This window comes from Camelina sativa, chromosome 16 (assembly GCF_030686135.1).
Source record: "Camelina sativa cultivar CO46 ecotype springtype chromosome 16, ASM3068613v1".
Lineage (NCBI taxonomy): Eukaryota > Viridiplantae > Streptophyta > Magnoliopsida > Brassicales > Brassicaceae > Camelina > Camelina sativa.
The window spans coordinates 5,512,993-5,527,376 of record NC_141895.1 but is presented as its reverse complement, the minus strand read 5'-3'; the positions used below and the strand labels follow the sequence as shown (position 1 = coordinate 5,527,376).

At 36.6% G+C, this 14,384-nt stretch overlaps 1 protein-coding gene and 3 pseudogenes across 3 annotated transcripts; 2 read left to right on the top strand and 2 right to left on the bottom strand.

The window, feature by feature from the left end:
• Positions 1–2,399: 2,399 nt before the first annotated feature.
• Positions 2,400–4,222, top strand: LOC147925155 (uncharacterized; annotated as a pseudogene).
• A 2,259-nt stretch (positions 4,223–6,481) lies between these two features.
• LOC147925154 (secreted RxLR effector protein 161-like) lies at positions 6,482–6,811 on the top strand. The gene has a single exon (XM_087492506.1). It carries the CDS (start codon positions 6,482–6,484, stop codon positions 6,809–6,811), a length of 330 nt encoding a protein of 109 aa, XP_087348632.1.
• A 4,315-nt stretch (positions 6,812–11,126) lies between these two features.
• On the bottom strand, positions 11,127–12,533 carry LOC104749965 (tropinone reductase homolog At2g29170-like; annotated as a pseudogene). The gene is made up of 5 exons (XR_015585080.1): positions 12,428–12,533; positions 12,105–12,312; positions 11,814–12,030; positions 11,618–11,724; positions 11,127–11,495 (listed from the first exon to the last, which is right to left on the bottom strand). The product of XR_015585080.1 is annotated as a tropinone reductase homolog At2g29170-like (transcript).
• A 552-nt stretch (positions 12,534–13,085) lies between these two features.
• LOC147925153 (tropinone reductase homolog At1g07440-like) lies at positions 13,086–14,245 on the bottom strand (annotated as a pseudogene). The gene is made up of 4 exons (XR_015585476.1): positions 14,149–14,245; positions 13,847–14,054; positions 13,466–13,776; positions 13,086–13,405 (listed from the first exon to the last, which is right to left on the bottom strand). The product of XR_015585476.1 is annotated as a tropinone reductase homolog At1g07440-like (transcript).
• Between the last annotated feature and the right edge of the window lie 139 nt (positions 14,246–14,384).

Below are 14,384 nucleotides of genomic sequence, written 5' to 3'. Positions count from 1 at the left end.
TAGATGTGCAAATACTTACTTTGAGATGTTCACTACATATATCTATGTTGATATTCGAATAAAATTAGTAAACAAATGTAATCCACTTCCGCTAAATTGATGAACAAAATCCAATTTATCTTTAAAGAATTCAGTGAAATGGGTAACAAAATAATCGACGGGAGCAAATTTTTATAGGGGGCATTACATCATATAATTATTTCTTTACTAGTCACCCCTTATGACGCTTAGTCCCCCTAGCATCGATGTTATAGCACTCAAACATTTTGCCATCACCTGAGTTCTCTAGAACAATAAAAGAGAATAGAAAACTCTATAAAACTGGGGACTGAGCCGATGCCTTTAGTGTCACCAGTGACAAGCGCGGTAATGATGCCTCCATCTTGAGTTCTCTCAATCTCTTCCAAGCTTCCCCCTTCCTATGCCATACATAGTTATCGGACCACGAGGATTCTTTTCTTCAACGAAGATCAAAGATCTCATAGCGAACTGATCGATATAAGTTGATAGTTTTAAACTTTATAACCTCTCATCTCAAAATATATACACATTGATGACCGTTGGACCACACGTATACTGATAAGCCATATATACATAAGACGTTCGGCACATGCTGAAAATGCAAGGTTTAAACAATGTGGTTAACTACTTGTATGAGAACAGAGTGTCGAATGAATTCATGAAAGTGTTAGAAGCTTCTAGAAAATCAAGGAGTTTCATGTTTACAATCCTATTGTAAACATGAAGAAAAATAATAATTTTCTAATCCATAAAGAAAAAGGAAATTTATAACGTCCCCGAACCAAAACTCTGCGTTTTGGGGTGGGTGTCGATCGACACCCATGGTGGTGTCGGTCGACACCAAGGTTTTCTGGTTCGACCAGATTGAGTTTTTAATCGATTTGGTTTGGTTTGGTTTGAAGAAACCATTGAACCGGTATACTTAAGTGGGTTTCGACGACAAGAAGGGTTTTGGGAGTTTGTCTTTGTCGCCGTTTAACACTTTTGAGAGAGAAAAGGAGAAAACCTTATTCTTGAGCTTTTGAGAGAGATTTGTGAGATTCCTTGCTATTCTTGAGAGATCCCAGGGTAGAAAGGAGTTAGAGGCTTGTTAGGAGGGTGGGATTCGTTGTTGTGGTTCAGAGACTTCCTGCAAAGAGGTGAGTGCATGACCATGGCTAATCTAAGCCTTTGATTTCCTTGTTCTTGCTTGTTTGTTGTTGTTTTGTGTGTTTTCTTGCTGGGGATTGGATTATGCAGGTTCCTAATGATGTTTACGGCATGGGTTTTGAGTATTGGATGATTTGGAGGAGATTGGGAAGCGAGATTCGACTCTCGGCTTTGTGCGGATCGCAATTGCAGGTGGGTGTCGATCGACACCACTTGGTGTCGGTCAACACCAGCAAGAATGGGCATCGATCGACACTATGGGGTAGTGTCAGTCGACACTGTGGGGTAGTGTCGGTCGACACCAATGCCAGTGTCGGTCGACACTATGCTGGTGTCGGTCGACACCTCCCTTCCAGCGAGACGATGTTCGTTTCCGGGTTTGTATGTTTTGTTTGTTGTTTGTTTGGAACATTGGAATCATTGTTGCTTGTGTGTATAGCCCAGTAGATGGGAGGATTGCTTCACTGAGTGTTTATCAAATACTCATGCATCTCAATTTGTGTTTGTGGTGCAGGTAAAGGCAAAGTGTGATCGTGGAATCAAGGCAATGAAGAGGAGGATGTTCTAGGGACTCGATTAGTTGTTGTCTGACATTGTTAGGTTGCTAGAGTTGGGTCTTTAGAACTTGCTAGGTTGTCGGTTCCTTGTTCCTTGTTGTTTGACATTGGAATGGTTATGTCTGGATATTGGTTATTCATTAATATTGGATAATTATTGGATATTGGTTTTTGTTATTCTGCTATTGGTTGTGATTGTGGTTAGGTGGCTAGTGGATATGGGACCACTAGTTGTAGTTTATTATTAGTTATTATTATTATTATTATTATTTATTATTTATTAAAAAAAAACGGGTCAGGTCGTTTCAAAATTGTCCAAATCCCTATTAGTAATAGAATATGTAGTTTGCTTATTGTATAGCCAATGCCTAGTTCTATAAATAGGGGTGCTGAGGCTTGGTGAAGCTTTAGCACAAACGAGAGAGAGTATTTAGCTACTAAGTTTTAGTTTTAAGAAAAAGAAAGTTAAGAACTTAGCGAGAGCTTGAGAGAGAGGTTTTGAGAGAATAGAAAATTGTTTAGAACAAACTTGTAAACAGATTTCCTATTAATCAAAAGGAAGTTTTTTTGAGAAACTCTTATTTCTTCATACAAATCTATAGTTCTTACACTTTCAATTGGTATCAGAGCAACACTTGTTCGGATTACTACAGGTGAGATTCTGCGGACAAGATGGAGAACTATGGAGATCTGATTAACAACAATAAGGTTGTTTTAGATGATGGGAATTATGGGTTTTGGAAGTCAAGAATCAAATCTATAATTGGAGGAATTGATCGACTTGCTTGGAAGGCTGTTTAAGAAAAGTGGGAGGAACCGACAATCAAGGATGAAACTGGAAAGCACGTACCCAAACCAGAAGAGAGCTGGACAGAGGAAGAAAAGAAGAAATCTAAGTTCAATTCTAGAGCTTTGAGTGCCATTCACTGCAGTGTAGGAAGAAAACAGTTTGATTTAATTCAGGGCTGTGAAACTGCGAAAGAAGCATGGGATGTTCTTCAGATTCATTATGAAGGCACCACCAAAGTGCAGAGCTCAAGAAAAGATATGTTAGCATCGAGATTGAGAATCTAAAGATGGAGGATCATGAATCAATTTCAGACTTCAGTTCTAAGTTGAGTGCTTTAGCACAAGAGGCCTTAAAGCTGGGTAAAACTTATAAAGACCAGAAGTTAGTCAAGAAGTTTCTAAGATGTCTTCCTTCAAGGTTCATGGGGTATAAGACAGCCTTAACTGTATCGAATGACTTAGACAGTCTCAGTTATGGTGAAGTGGTTGGAATGCTACAAGCACATGAAATGGAGCTGAATGAAATTAAGAAACCAAAAGGGATAGCTTTAGCTGTAAGCAAAGACATAACTGATCAAGGAGAGGAGGATGTTGTAAGTTTGCTGGTACGAAGGTTTGATCGAGCCTTGAGAAGGATAGAACAAGGTTAAGATCAAAAGAAGGCTGGTTCGTTTAAAAAGACGAGTGAAGACAGAAAGGCTGATATGCAGTGCCATGAATGTAAAGGATATGGACATTTCATTCGAGAGTGTCCAACGAGCAAGCTACATGATGCCAAGTGCACAATTTGCAAGGGTACTGGACATACACACGATATGTGTATAAGTAATTCTAAAACTACAAAAAAAAAATCTGTGATTAGTATTGAGGATGTGTCAGATGATGATAGCAGCAGCGAAGAAGAGTTCATTAATTTGGTGGCGATGGTGGGAATCACTGAATTTGAAAACGGGGAAGAGGTAACTGACTCATAATCAGAAGGAGAAGAGATTCATGACATTGTTCAGAATTACAAAGAAGTACGAGACACACTTATTACTCTAGGAAAGGAGAATCAAGGATTGATAAAATAAAAACTTTGTCTTGAGGTACTGGTCATATATTTACAGAATGAATTGGAGGATGAGAAAAAGATTGCTAAAGGTTCGTTGGATTTGGTGAGAGAAAAGTTGGTTTTATCTGCAAAAGCAGACAAACTTGACAAGGAGCTGTGTAAAGAAAAGAAAAAAACTTCAGAATTACAATCGGAATTGGATCAGCAGTATAGGAAGATTCATATGTTTGCAGGCACAAAACAACTTGATAAGATCTTGAGCTATGGAAGAACTGAGAAGACTCATAGAGGACTGGTATTTACAGAAAACAAAGGAGTAAAACCACAGTTAACCAAGTGTGTATATGATGGAACGTGTCATTCTGAGGAGGAAACAACTACAAGTGTTTCTAAAGATTTTTTGGGCTGTTATTTTTGTGGAAAGATTGAGCACTACAAACGATATTGCTACAAGTTTTGGTAAAAAGTATGTGCTTTAAAGCGTCAAGGGAGATTTTTCTGGAACAGATTTAGAAGACAAGTGTGGATGAAGAAAGCAGATCTATATCAATCAGAATTAAAAGTCGCTTCTGGATCAGGATTTAGATGTAATATGGCCATGATTACTGAGGAACAAGATGACTCAGAGCCTTGGTTTTTTGATAGTGGGTGATCAAGGCATATGACTGGAACCAAGAGTAATCTACAAAATATCAAGAAACTGAAAGGAGGTACAGTAACATTTGGAGATAGGAGTCATGGTTTTATACAAGGCAAGTGTACAACGTGTGATGCTGAGCTTCCACAACTTGTGAATGTCTATCTAGTTCAGGGGCTGAGAGCTAATTTGATAAGTATTAGTCAACTTTGTGACGAAGGATTGTCGGTGCTGTTCACAAAAGTTGATTGTACAGCTTTGGATGAAGCACGAAATGTCAAGTTGTATGGTGTAAGATCTGGGAACAATTGCTACATGTGGGAAAAAGAGTCAATCAAGTGTTACAGTGCTAAAGAAAGTATTGATCTCTGGCATCAGCGACTTGGTCATATGAATACAAGAAATCTTACTACTCCTGTGAATAAAGAGATAGTACGAGGGGTACCAAAGCTTAAAGGGGAAGATAATATGGTGTGCGGACCATGTAATCATGGAAAACAGGTCAAAATTCAGCACAAAAAGGTTCCAGATGTTCAGTCAAAATCAGTTCTGAATCTGATTCACATGGATTTGATGGGACCAATGCAGGTTGAAAGTTTAGCAGGGAAGAAATATGTGTTTGTGTTGGTTGATGATTATTCCAGATATACATGGGTTCGATTTATTCGAGAGAAGTCTGATACTGTAGACAGTTTTAAAATTTTTGGCCTTACAATTACTTAATGAGTGAGGAGGTATCAAAAAGATAAGGAGTGATCATAGTGGAGAATTTCAAAATGAGGTTATGAAGGAGTTTTGTGATCAACATGGGATTGCACATCAGTATTCAGCACCAAGAACTCCACAACAGAACGGAGTTGTAGAAAGGAAGAATAGAACTCTTCAGGAAATGGCAAGAGCAATGATTCATGGAAATCAAGTTCCTAAGAAGTTTTGGGCTGAAGCTTGAAACACTGCATGTTACATAATCAACAGAGTATATGTACGACGAAATACGACTAAGACACCTTATGAGTTGTGGAAAGGCAAAACACCAAACCTGAGCTACTTCCATGTTTTTGGTTGCAAATGTTATATTTTAAATGACAAGGATTATCTTGGAAAATTCGATTCCAGAAGTGATGAAGGCATGTTTCTTGGGTATTCTGAGAGCAGTACGACATTCACGGTGTTTAATCAACGTACTGGTCTTATTGTGGAGTCAGTGAATATAATGTTTAATGATAGGTCTGGTTCAGTGGGAAACGATGGTGATTCTGACAGTGATACAGAACCGGAAAATACTACTAAAGCACTTAATGACGAGTCTGAAGTAGAATCCTCTGTTTCAACGTCAGAAGGGATTCAACATGTTCATAAAAACCACTCAGCATCTGATGTCATTGGAGATTTGAATGAAAAGATGAATACTTGAGGAGTAAAGATAGATTTTAAGAAAATGACAAGCTATTTCACAACTCTAGAAACAGTTTTTTATGAGTGCTTTGTTTCAATGATTGAACCAAAGAATCATGTAGAAGCTGTTCAGGATGATTTTTGGATTATAGCTATGGAGGAAGAATTGGAACAATTTGAGCGTAATTATGTTTGGGAGTTGGTTCGTAGGCCAATTGATGTGAACATCATTCGGACTAAATGGATTTTCAAAAACAAAATTGATGAAAGTGGGGTTGTGGTACGTAATAAGGCTAGGTTGGTAGCACAAGGATACACGCATATTGAGGGAGTGGACTTTGAAGAAACTTTTGCTCCAGTAGCTAGACTTGAGTCAATAAGATTGTTTTTGGGAATGACTTGTATTCTGAATTTCAAGGTATATCAGATGGATGTCAAAAGTGCATTTTTGAATGAGATTTTGCAAGAAGAAGTATATGTTGAACAACTTAAAGGGTTTGAATATCCAGTAAGACCTGACCATGTGTATAAATTAAAGAAAGCCCTTTATGGATTGAAGCAAGCTCCAAGAGCTTGGTATGAAAGGTTAACTAGTTTTCTTATGGAGACGAGCTATATCAGAGGAAGTGTAGACAAGACCTTGTTTATTTTAGAACAAGATGATGATATCATGATGGTGCAAATTTTTGTTGATGACATTATTTTTGGAAGTACCTCTTAGGAGTTGGTGGATCGTTTTGTGAGTAGTATGACTCAAGAATTTGAGATGAGTTTGGTTGGAGAGCTTAAATATTTTCTTGGATTACAAATTACTCAATCTGATCAGGGAATCTTTATTTCACAAAGTACTTATGCTAGAAACTTCTTAAGAAGTTTCAGATGGATAAATGTAAAGAAGCCACGATACCTATGAGCACTTCATTAAAACTGTCAAAGGATATTGATGGTAAGGATGTGGATGTCAAACAGTACAGAGGAATGATAGGGAGTTTACTATATCTTATTGCAAGTAAACCTGATTTGTGTTTCAGTGTGGGTATGTGTGCTAGATATCAGTCGAACCCTAAAGAATCACATTTTGAAGCTGTTAAATGGATTTTGAAGTATGTGAAAGGGACTATTGATTTTGGGATTTGGTATTCTAAAGGATCAAATAAAGGTTTAGTTGGATACCGTGATGGAGACTATGCAGGAAGTGTGACAGATTGAAAAAGCACCAGTGGAGGATGTTTCTTTTTAGGAAATAATCTCATCGCCTCGTTGAGCAAGAAACAGAATTCAGTAACTATGTCTACAGTTGAATCAGAATATATGGCAATGGGAAGCTGCTGCACTCAACTATTGTGGATGAAGCAGATGTCAGCAGATTATGGTATGGATTCAGGAATATTACAAGTGTATTGTGATAACAAGAGTGCTATTGATATTTCTAAGAATCCAGTTCAACACTCAAGAACCAAGCACATTGATGTGAGACATCACTTTATCAGAGAAGTGGTTGAAAGAAAACAAGTTTTGATTGAACATGTTGATACTGAGGAACAACTAGCAAATATTTTCACAAAAGCTTTGGACTTTAATCGTTTTTCAACTCTAAGAAACTCAATTGGAGTTTGTGAGATGTGAAATATACTCAAGATGTCTCAGGAGCTGGTACAGAAGGATGTTGTAATGAGATTTTGGTACAGTTCGATATTGGGGTAATTTAATTGGTGTGTGGTGTTTAATTATGGTTTAGGAGAAAACCGATATCATGGGTTCGTTTTTTTTAATAGAATTGCTTGAAAGATATTGAGACTATTAATATTCTCTTCAAAGCATCGAGTGTATCGGAAAAAAAAAATCGGAGAGGAGGATGGTGAAAACAAATTGAAGTGGGTTGGTGCGAGGAAGAAGAAATCTTCGAGTGACTCGGAATGATGGTGATGCAAATCGACCTCAGTTGATTGATGAATCAAGTGATGTTGAAGAGGATCAAACGCAATCGATGAGTGATGGAGTTTCGGCAACTAATCAAAAGACACAAAAAGAAGGCGAATTTGAAGAAGCAGATTCTATCAATGAGAAAGAAGAGTTTAAGGGAAAGGAAATAGCCTCTGACTCTGAGGATTTTGATTTCGAAGAAATCTCTCTTCGAGAACAAATCAAGCAAAATTAGAAGAAACAAAGGAAAAGGAAACAAGGTAGTTATGATGCGAAGAGGTCTATTTCCAAGTCTAAACGATTGAAGTCTGGAAATTTTAGCAGCAAGAGTGGTCATACAAGGACTCGTTTTCAGCTTAATATTTTTGTGTCCGAAGCTGCTCAAGCAAGGTAATCAGAATTCTTTTCTCAGAAGTTTATAGAAGAAAGACAACTGGATTTTTCTCAACCTGATGAACTAGGGATTATGAGTAAGATTATGGATCTTGGGTTACATACTTTGGTACAAGATCTTCCTGTGTATGTCAAAGAGGTGGTTTCTGAGTTTTTTGCCAATTTGTCGGATAAAAAAGCTAGGGATGGTATTCAAGTGTTTGTTAGGGGTCATTGGTATGAATTTTCTCCTAGTATTATTAATGAGGCGCTTAATCTTGAAACGTTGACAAGAGTTGAGATGAAGCAGATGCAGCTGTTGATCAGCTAAGTAAGAATGAACTCGCAGCAGTTCTGAGTGGCAAAGATAATTTGCCTTGGTCGAGTTTGATGGTTAGAGATCTTCATGGAGATGTTGCAGCTCTCTTGATGTTGGCGGCTTTTAATTGGGTTCCTTCTGTACATAGGAATCACGTTTCAGTCAAATGTGCTCGAATCGTGTATAAGCTGGTTCAGGGTATTCAGTTTGATCTAGGACGACTGGTTTATGATCAAGTTATGGAGATGAATTGGACTGATCCTACTCGGTATGGGATTTTCCCTAGAACAATTTTTGAGACACTTAAGTTTCAAGAAGGTCCGCTTGAGTGGTTGGATGCAGAGGAAGAAGTAGTTGTTGAATTTTACACTAAAGATGTTAGAACTGGGCGTGCTTATTCGGTTAAGCACAAATTGCTTGCTGGAGCATTGGTTGATACGGCTCAGGCACTTCAGCGATTAACTGATGTAGTTCACAGGCTGATTCAGAACCATCCTTTGTCAAAGATGCTTTGAGGTTTGTTTTTTAACTTTTGTGTTCTCAAGCAGGGGGAGAAGTTTGTTAAGAAAAGCAACAATTCTGGGGGAGCTATGAATTCTGGGGGAGCAACAATTCTGGGGGAGCTACAATTCTGGGGGAGTAATAGCATTTTGTCCTCTTGTATACTCTTGTCTACAAAATTGTTATGTTTTGGGTGATGAACTTGGGTTTGACTGGGTTATGGATTGAACAAATGCATGAGAAGCACAAAGCTAAAAAGGGGGAGATTGAAAATGCAAGGTTTAAACAATGTGGTTAACTACTTTTATGAGAACAGAGTGTCGAATGGATTCATGAAAGTGCTAGAAGTTTATAGAAGATCAAGGAGTTTCATGTTTACAGTAGGAATGTAAGCATGAAGAAAAAGAATAATTTCCTAATCTATAAAGAAAAAGGAAATTGTCCAAATCCCTATTAAGAATAGAATAGGTAGTTTGCTTATTGTATAGCCAATGTCTAGTTCTATAAATAGGGGTGCTGAGGCTTAGTGAAGCTTTAGCACAAACGAAAGAAAATATTTAGCTACTAAGTTTTAATTTTAAGAAAAAGAAAGCTAAGAACTTAGCGAGAACTTGAGAGAGAGAGTTTGAAGGAATAGAAAATTGTTTTAAACAAACTTGTAAATAAATTTTCTATTAATCAAAAAAAGTTGTTTTGAGAAATTCTTATTTCATCATACAAATCTATAGTTCTTACACTTTCACATGCGACGGAAGCTTGAATGGAGTAGCACGTGTTCAATTAGTCATATAAATACTCGTTGTTTGTTATTGCTGGAGATTATGTTGTTTGTTGTTGTAAACAGAGTCGTGTAAAACTACTTTGGAGTGAGAGTAATGCTCTAGTTGTATCTAGAGGTTCTTACGGTTATGGTTACAACTTTGTATCATTCCGATATATAAGAGGAGCGATTCGTAGTTTCATTCTTATCATATACGTGATAGGATTTTCCTGGCTAATAGTTTCTTAACGAAGATCACATGTTTAATTAAGAAAACAAAATAATTCTAGATTATGGATGTTGACAGCTCCGTATCCACTAGCACATCTTGACATAATTTCCGGTCGGGTGTGTTAAAATCGTACTATATAATTGGTAACATGTGGTGACCAAAAGAATAAAAATAACAATTGGTAACATGAACAGTTTTCAAAAACTTTAAAAAAATATTACAATATCACGTGTCATACATTGAGATACACAATTATATAGCGAATGAATTAAGATAATTATCTAATTAATAGAATCATATAAAATATACACAAATCTCTATAATATATTTATAATATTTTCTTTGATCATAAGGATCTACGATATCTTTTTATACGCCCCTCAAGCTCAAAGGTGATGAAGTGAAGCGGAAATAAGGACTTGATATTGACAAGTCGAAGTGTTGACCCGATTTGGTGATAAGTTGTGTGATGTTGAGGTGGCCGGCATCAATGATGGCTAGAGAAGGAGATGTGATTTTTTTTAACTGAATTGAAACGTAACAAATAAAATTTTGAATAAGCATCAATGACTTGAAACTGAAAAATAAGATATATGTTTTAATAATTTAAAGAAGCATTATGGATTGATTTAGAGGCTCGTAAAGAAGCTTGAATGATAAAAACATTTAAAAAAAAAAAAAAAAAAAAAAAAGTGAAGCACTTGTTTTAGAGTCAGAGATCTATGACGATAGATCTGAACAAGGAGAAGCTTGATAGCTTAGATTCAAAGGTTCATGATGAACTTGAATGTGGAAGCATTTAGCTTAATAAGAATATAAAATAAAACGAGTTTGATTGTTAAATCTAAACTCGGGAGCAAACCTGCTATGATACCATATTAGAATGTTGATGAGAGAAGAACACCTTAGTGTTTAGGAAATAGTATATTGATTCACATGAGAATGATTGTACATAGAGATACACATTTATGTAAGGAATGAATTAACATAATTATCTAACTAATAGAATCATATTATATCAATTTTACATAGAGATACATAGAGATACACATTTATGTAAGGAATGAATTAACATAATTATCTAACTAATAGAATCATATTATATCAATTTTACATAGAGATACATAGAGATAAACAGATCTTATGCTTACTTCTTGTGGGTATCAGGAAAACAATTACTGAAATTAGGTGTTTCTTCATTGCTTGTAGACAAGAAATACAAAGATCTTATGTATGAGTTCTAAAACCTTTTAACAAATAAAAAAAATACACACCAATTTGTAGGTTTTGTAATTTATGTTTACATGAAAAGGTTCAAATAAATAAATAAAAATCTAGGATATAAACATTTACATTTTCTTATAAATTACATTTCCATAAAATTATCAGACGGAAACGATGGCTCTCCTTTCTTTAGTTTTGTTTTGACATGAAACACATTCATATTATTCAACTATAGTTGATATAGCGAAGCAACCGGTATAACAGGCCGGTGTTCTTAAGACGCTAGAGATTGCGAGTTTATTTGAAAATTAATACACAGTAAACAAAGAAACATAGACACAAACCAAAACGAACAATCAACGTATGCCAGCTAAATCGGAGCCTTGAAAGAGAAGCCATTGACTGTGGCACCTCCGTCAACGCAGATTGTTTGACCAGTTATATAAGAAGCTGCCGGAAAACAAAGAAATGCCACAAGCGATGATACTTCATTTGGTTTACCAGCACGTCCCATTGGTGTCTTCTTCTCCACTTCGTCTTTGTACTCTTCATCATCGAGATACTGATTAAGAGATTTGGGCATAAGTTAATATTCACAAGTTATTATATTTCTTATATTTATATCTAGTATATAAGGAGCTAGATAATTGTTATTTGTATTTATTTCTGATTTTATTGCCTTACATCTTTAGCTAAAGGAGTTTCAATGAACCATGGACAGACAGAGTTAATCCTTATCTTGTCATTTGCCCACTCGCATGCTAAGTGTCTTCCTAGCTGATTCATAGCTCCTAAACACGTAGATTTTTGTATACTCATGTTTATGTTAGTCTCATAATTAACGTGAAGGATCATGTTTAATTTTTGAGTATGTATATACCTTAAGTTGCTGCATAGATAGAACTAATATTGACATGCACAACTCCTGCTGCGGAGGACATGAGCACGATGCTCCCTGAACCAGAGGCTTTCAACAAAGGATGTGCGAGCTGTGAGAGATGAAAAGCGGACTCGAGATTTGTAGCCATTAGAAACGAGTAATCTTGTGATGTATACTCTGTGGTTGGCTTTGCTATACACGTTCCCGCATTGTTTACCTATATATATTTGTATATAGGTAAACAAACACAATAAATACACAACAAAATCGCGCTCTTATACTTTAACTTACAAGGATGTTGAGTTTTCCTTGGAAGAGAGAGGAAACAGTTTCCATGAGCTTCTCTCGCTGGTCACGAGACGAAACGTCACAGACAGAAATGGAGACCTGAAATCCTTTTGCGTGCCACTCACGTAAGCGCTCTTGAAGCTGAGTTTCGTCTCTGGCACATGTGTGGACTCTTGCTCCTAACATGGCTAGTTCCTCCACCACAGCTTCCCTATTCATCATACACATGGGTTGAAACATTGAGATACAATCAAAGATCATATGACAAATATATACACGGGATATTAGGATAGTATATATGTGAAGTATGATGAACTGGAACTGACCCGAGGCCTTTCGAGCCACCTGTGACGTGAGCAGTCATGCCTCCAAGGCTCCATCTAGATTTGTCGTCTCTCAAGTTTTCTTCTATCTTAGCCATTTATGGATATCAGTTTCTTTAATAGAGGTCACATATATATAGACTAGTTGTGTGGATGGACAATAAGAAAATTACGTGATTGTTTTGAACTTTGGAAACCCTTCATCTCAAAATTCAACATTATGATAATGATTTGTTTTCGTTTTTTTTCGATGAAATTTCCACATTATAATCATGAAAATTCTCTGTTCATATATCAGAGTGGAAAATCTTACACAAAATTGAAATTTCCACAGTTAGAATGATGACTTTTTTTGTTAGTTAAAAACCGTTAAAAAAGTTGCACACTATGATAATAATGATTTCTAATGTTTAATAAAAAATCTTAAACATTAGTATATGAACGTTTTAAAGATAATTTTTGTCACATTTGTCAACATAGTGAGCCTTAAAGTCGGATCGCTAATGACTATACTTTTTGGGATTGTAGAAACTTTAACAGTAAAACTAAAGCACTTTGGTTTGAAAAAATTATGATATGGATTTTGGTTCTAGAGACTTTTGACTAATAAAAGAGAACATTTAATTTCGTTTATTTTTATTACATTCTTTGGTTGGGTCTAATAAAGTTCAATAATTCATTGTTACAACAAAGATACATTGCTTTTATTCATCAAATTCACCTCACAAGGTTGAAAACAAAACATTATTTGGGAAGACTTTATGAGTTTGACTTCATGTAAGGAAGACTTTAGAAGGCATGAACGGAGAGAGCTCCATCAACACATATGGTTTGGCCTGTAACGTAAGAAGCTGCAGGAAGACACAGAAACGCAGTCATTGCAGCCACTTCTTCTGGCTCTCCAGCGTGCCGCATCGGTATATTAGGCGCAATGTTCTTTACAAACTCATCTCCTTGTATATAAACAAAACAAAAGAGAAACTAATTAATTTACATGATCAGATAACATTTTGTATAAAAGAGTGTTTCTAAAGAGTTTACAGTTTTAGCAGGAGGAGTTGCAATGACTCCAGGAGCAACAGAGTTAGCCCTAATGTTGTCTCCAGCCCATTCGCACGCCAAGTTCCTCGCCAGCTGGCAAATAGCTCCTTTGGTCGCACCATAGATGGATCCAACGCTACATGAGACAACTCCAGCAGCAGAGGAAATGAAGACGATGCTTCCAAATCCAGAGGATGAGAAAGCTGACACAAATGGTATGCAGACTCCAAATTTGTTGAGATTTGATATGAGAAATCCTCTGCTGTGGATTCTGTGGTTGGCTTTGTCACACATGTCCCTACATTGTTTATCTATACATATACCAAATAATTAGTATATTTATCCTAATGTTGTTGGTAAAACAGAGAAGAGAAGACATACGAGGATGTTGAGTTTGCCTTCAAACAGAGAGGAGACAGCTTGCATCAGTTTCTCTCTATCGGTATGGGATGATATGTCACAAACTGATCCTGTGACATTGAAGCCCTTCGTTTCCCATTCTTTTAAGTACTGGTTAAGCTGAGACTCGTCTCTGGCACACGTATGTATCGTTGCCCCAAGGCCTGTAAGTTCCTCTAATATAGCATGCCTAGAGATTCATCAATAACGATAAGCAAAATAAGGGTTTATGTTGCTTGTAACGTAAGAAAATATGACTTGGAAAATGATGGTGGAAGACAAACCCAATGCCTTTGGTTCCGCCAGTGACTAGAGAGGTAATGCCTTGAAGACTCCATCTGCTGCTCTGTTCTGCTCTAGCCATTGTTGTGTGATGATTTATGTTCTTGGTTGATGAGAATTGATAATGAAAGTAAATGGCTATATATAACGAATAAAATGATACGAGGTAATGAGAATGTTCGAAGTAATTATGCAAAGCTAACGTATCTACTGACGTTGTGACTGGTTTGTGGTAGGG

Bases quoted from the DNA above. Each gene is read 5' to 3' on its own strand.
- LOC147925154 (XM_087492506.1), top strand. From the start codon at position 6,482: ATGGATAAATGTAAAGAAGCCACGATACCTATGAGCACTTCATTAAAA.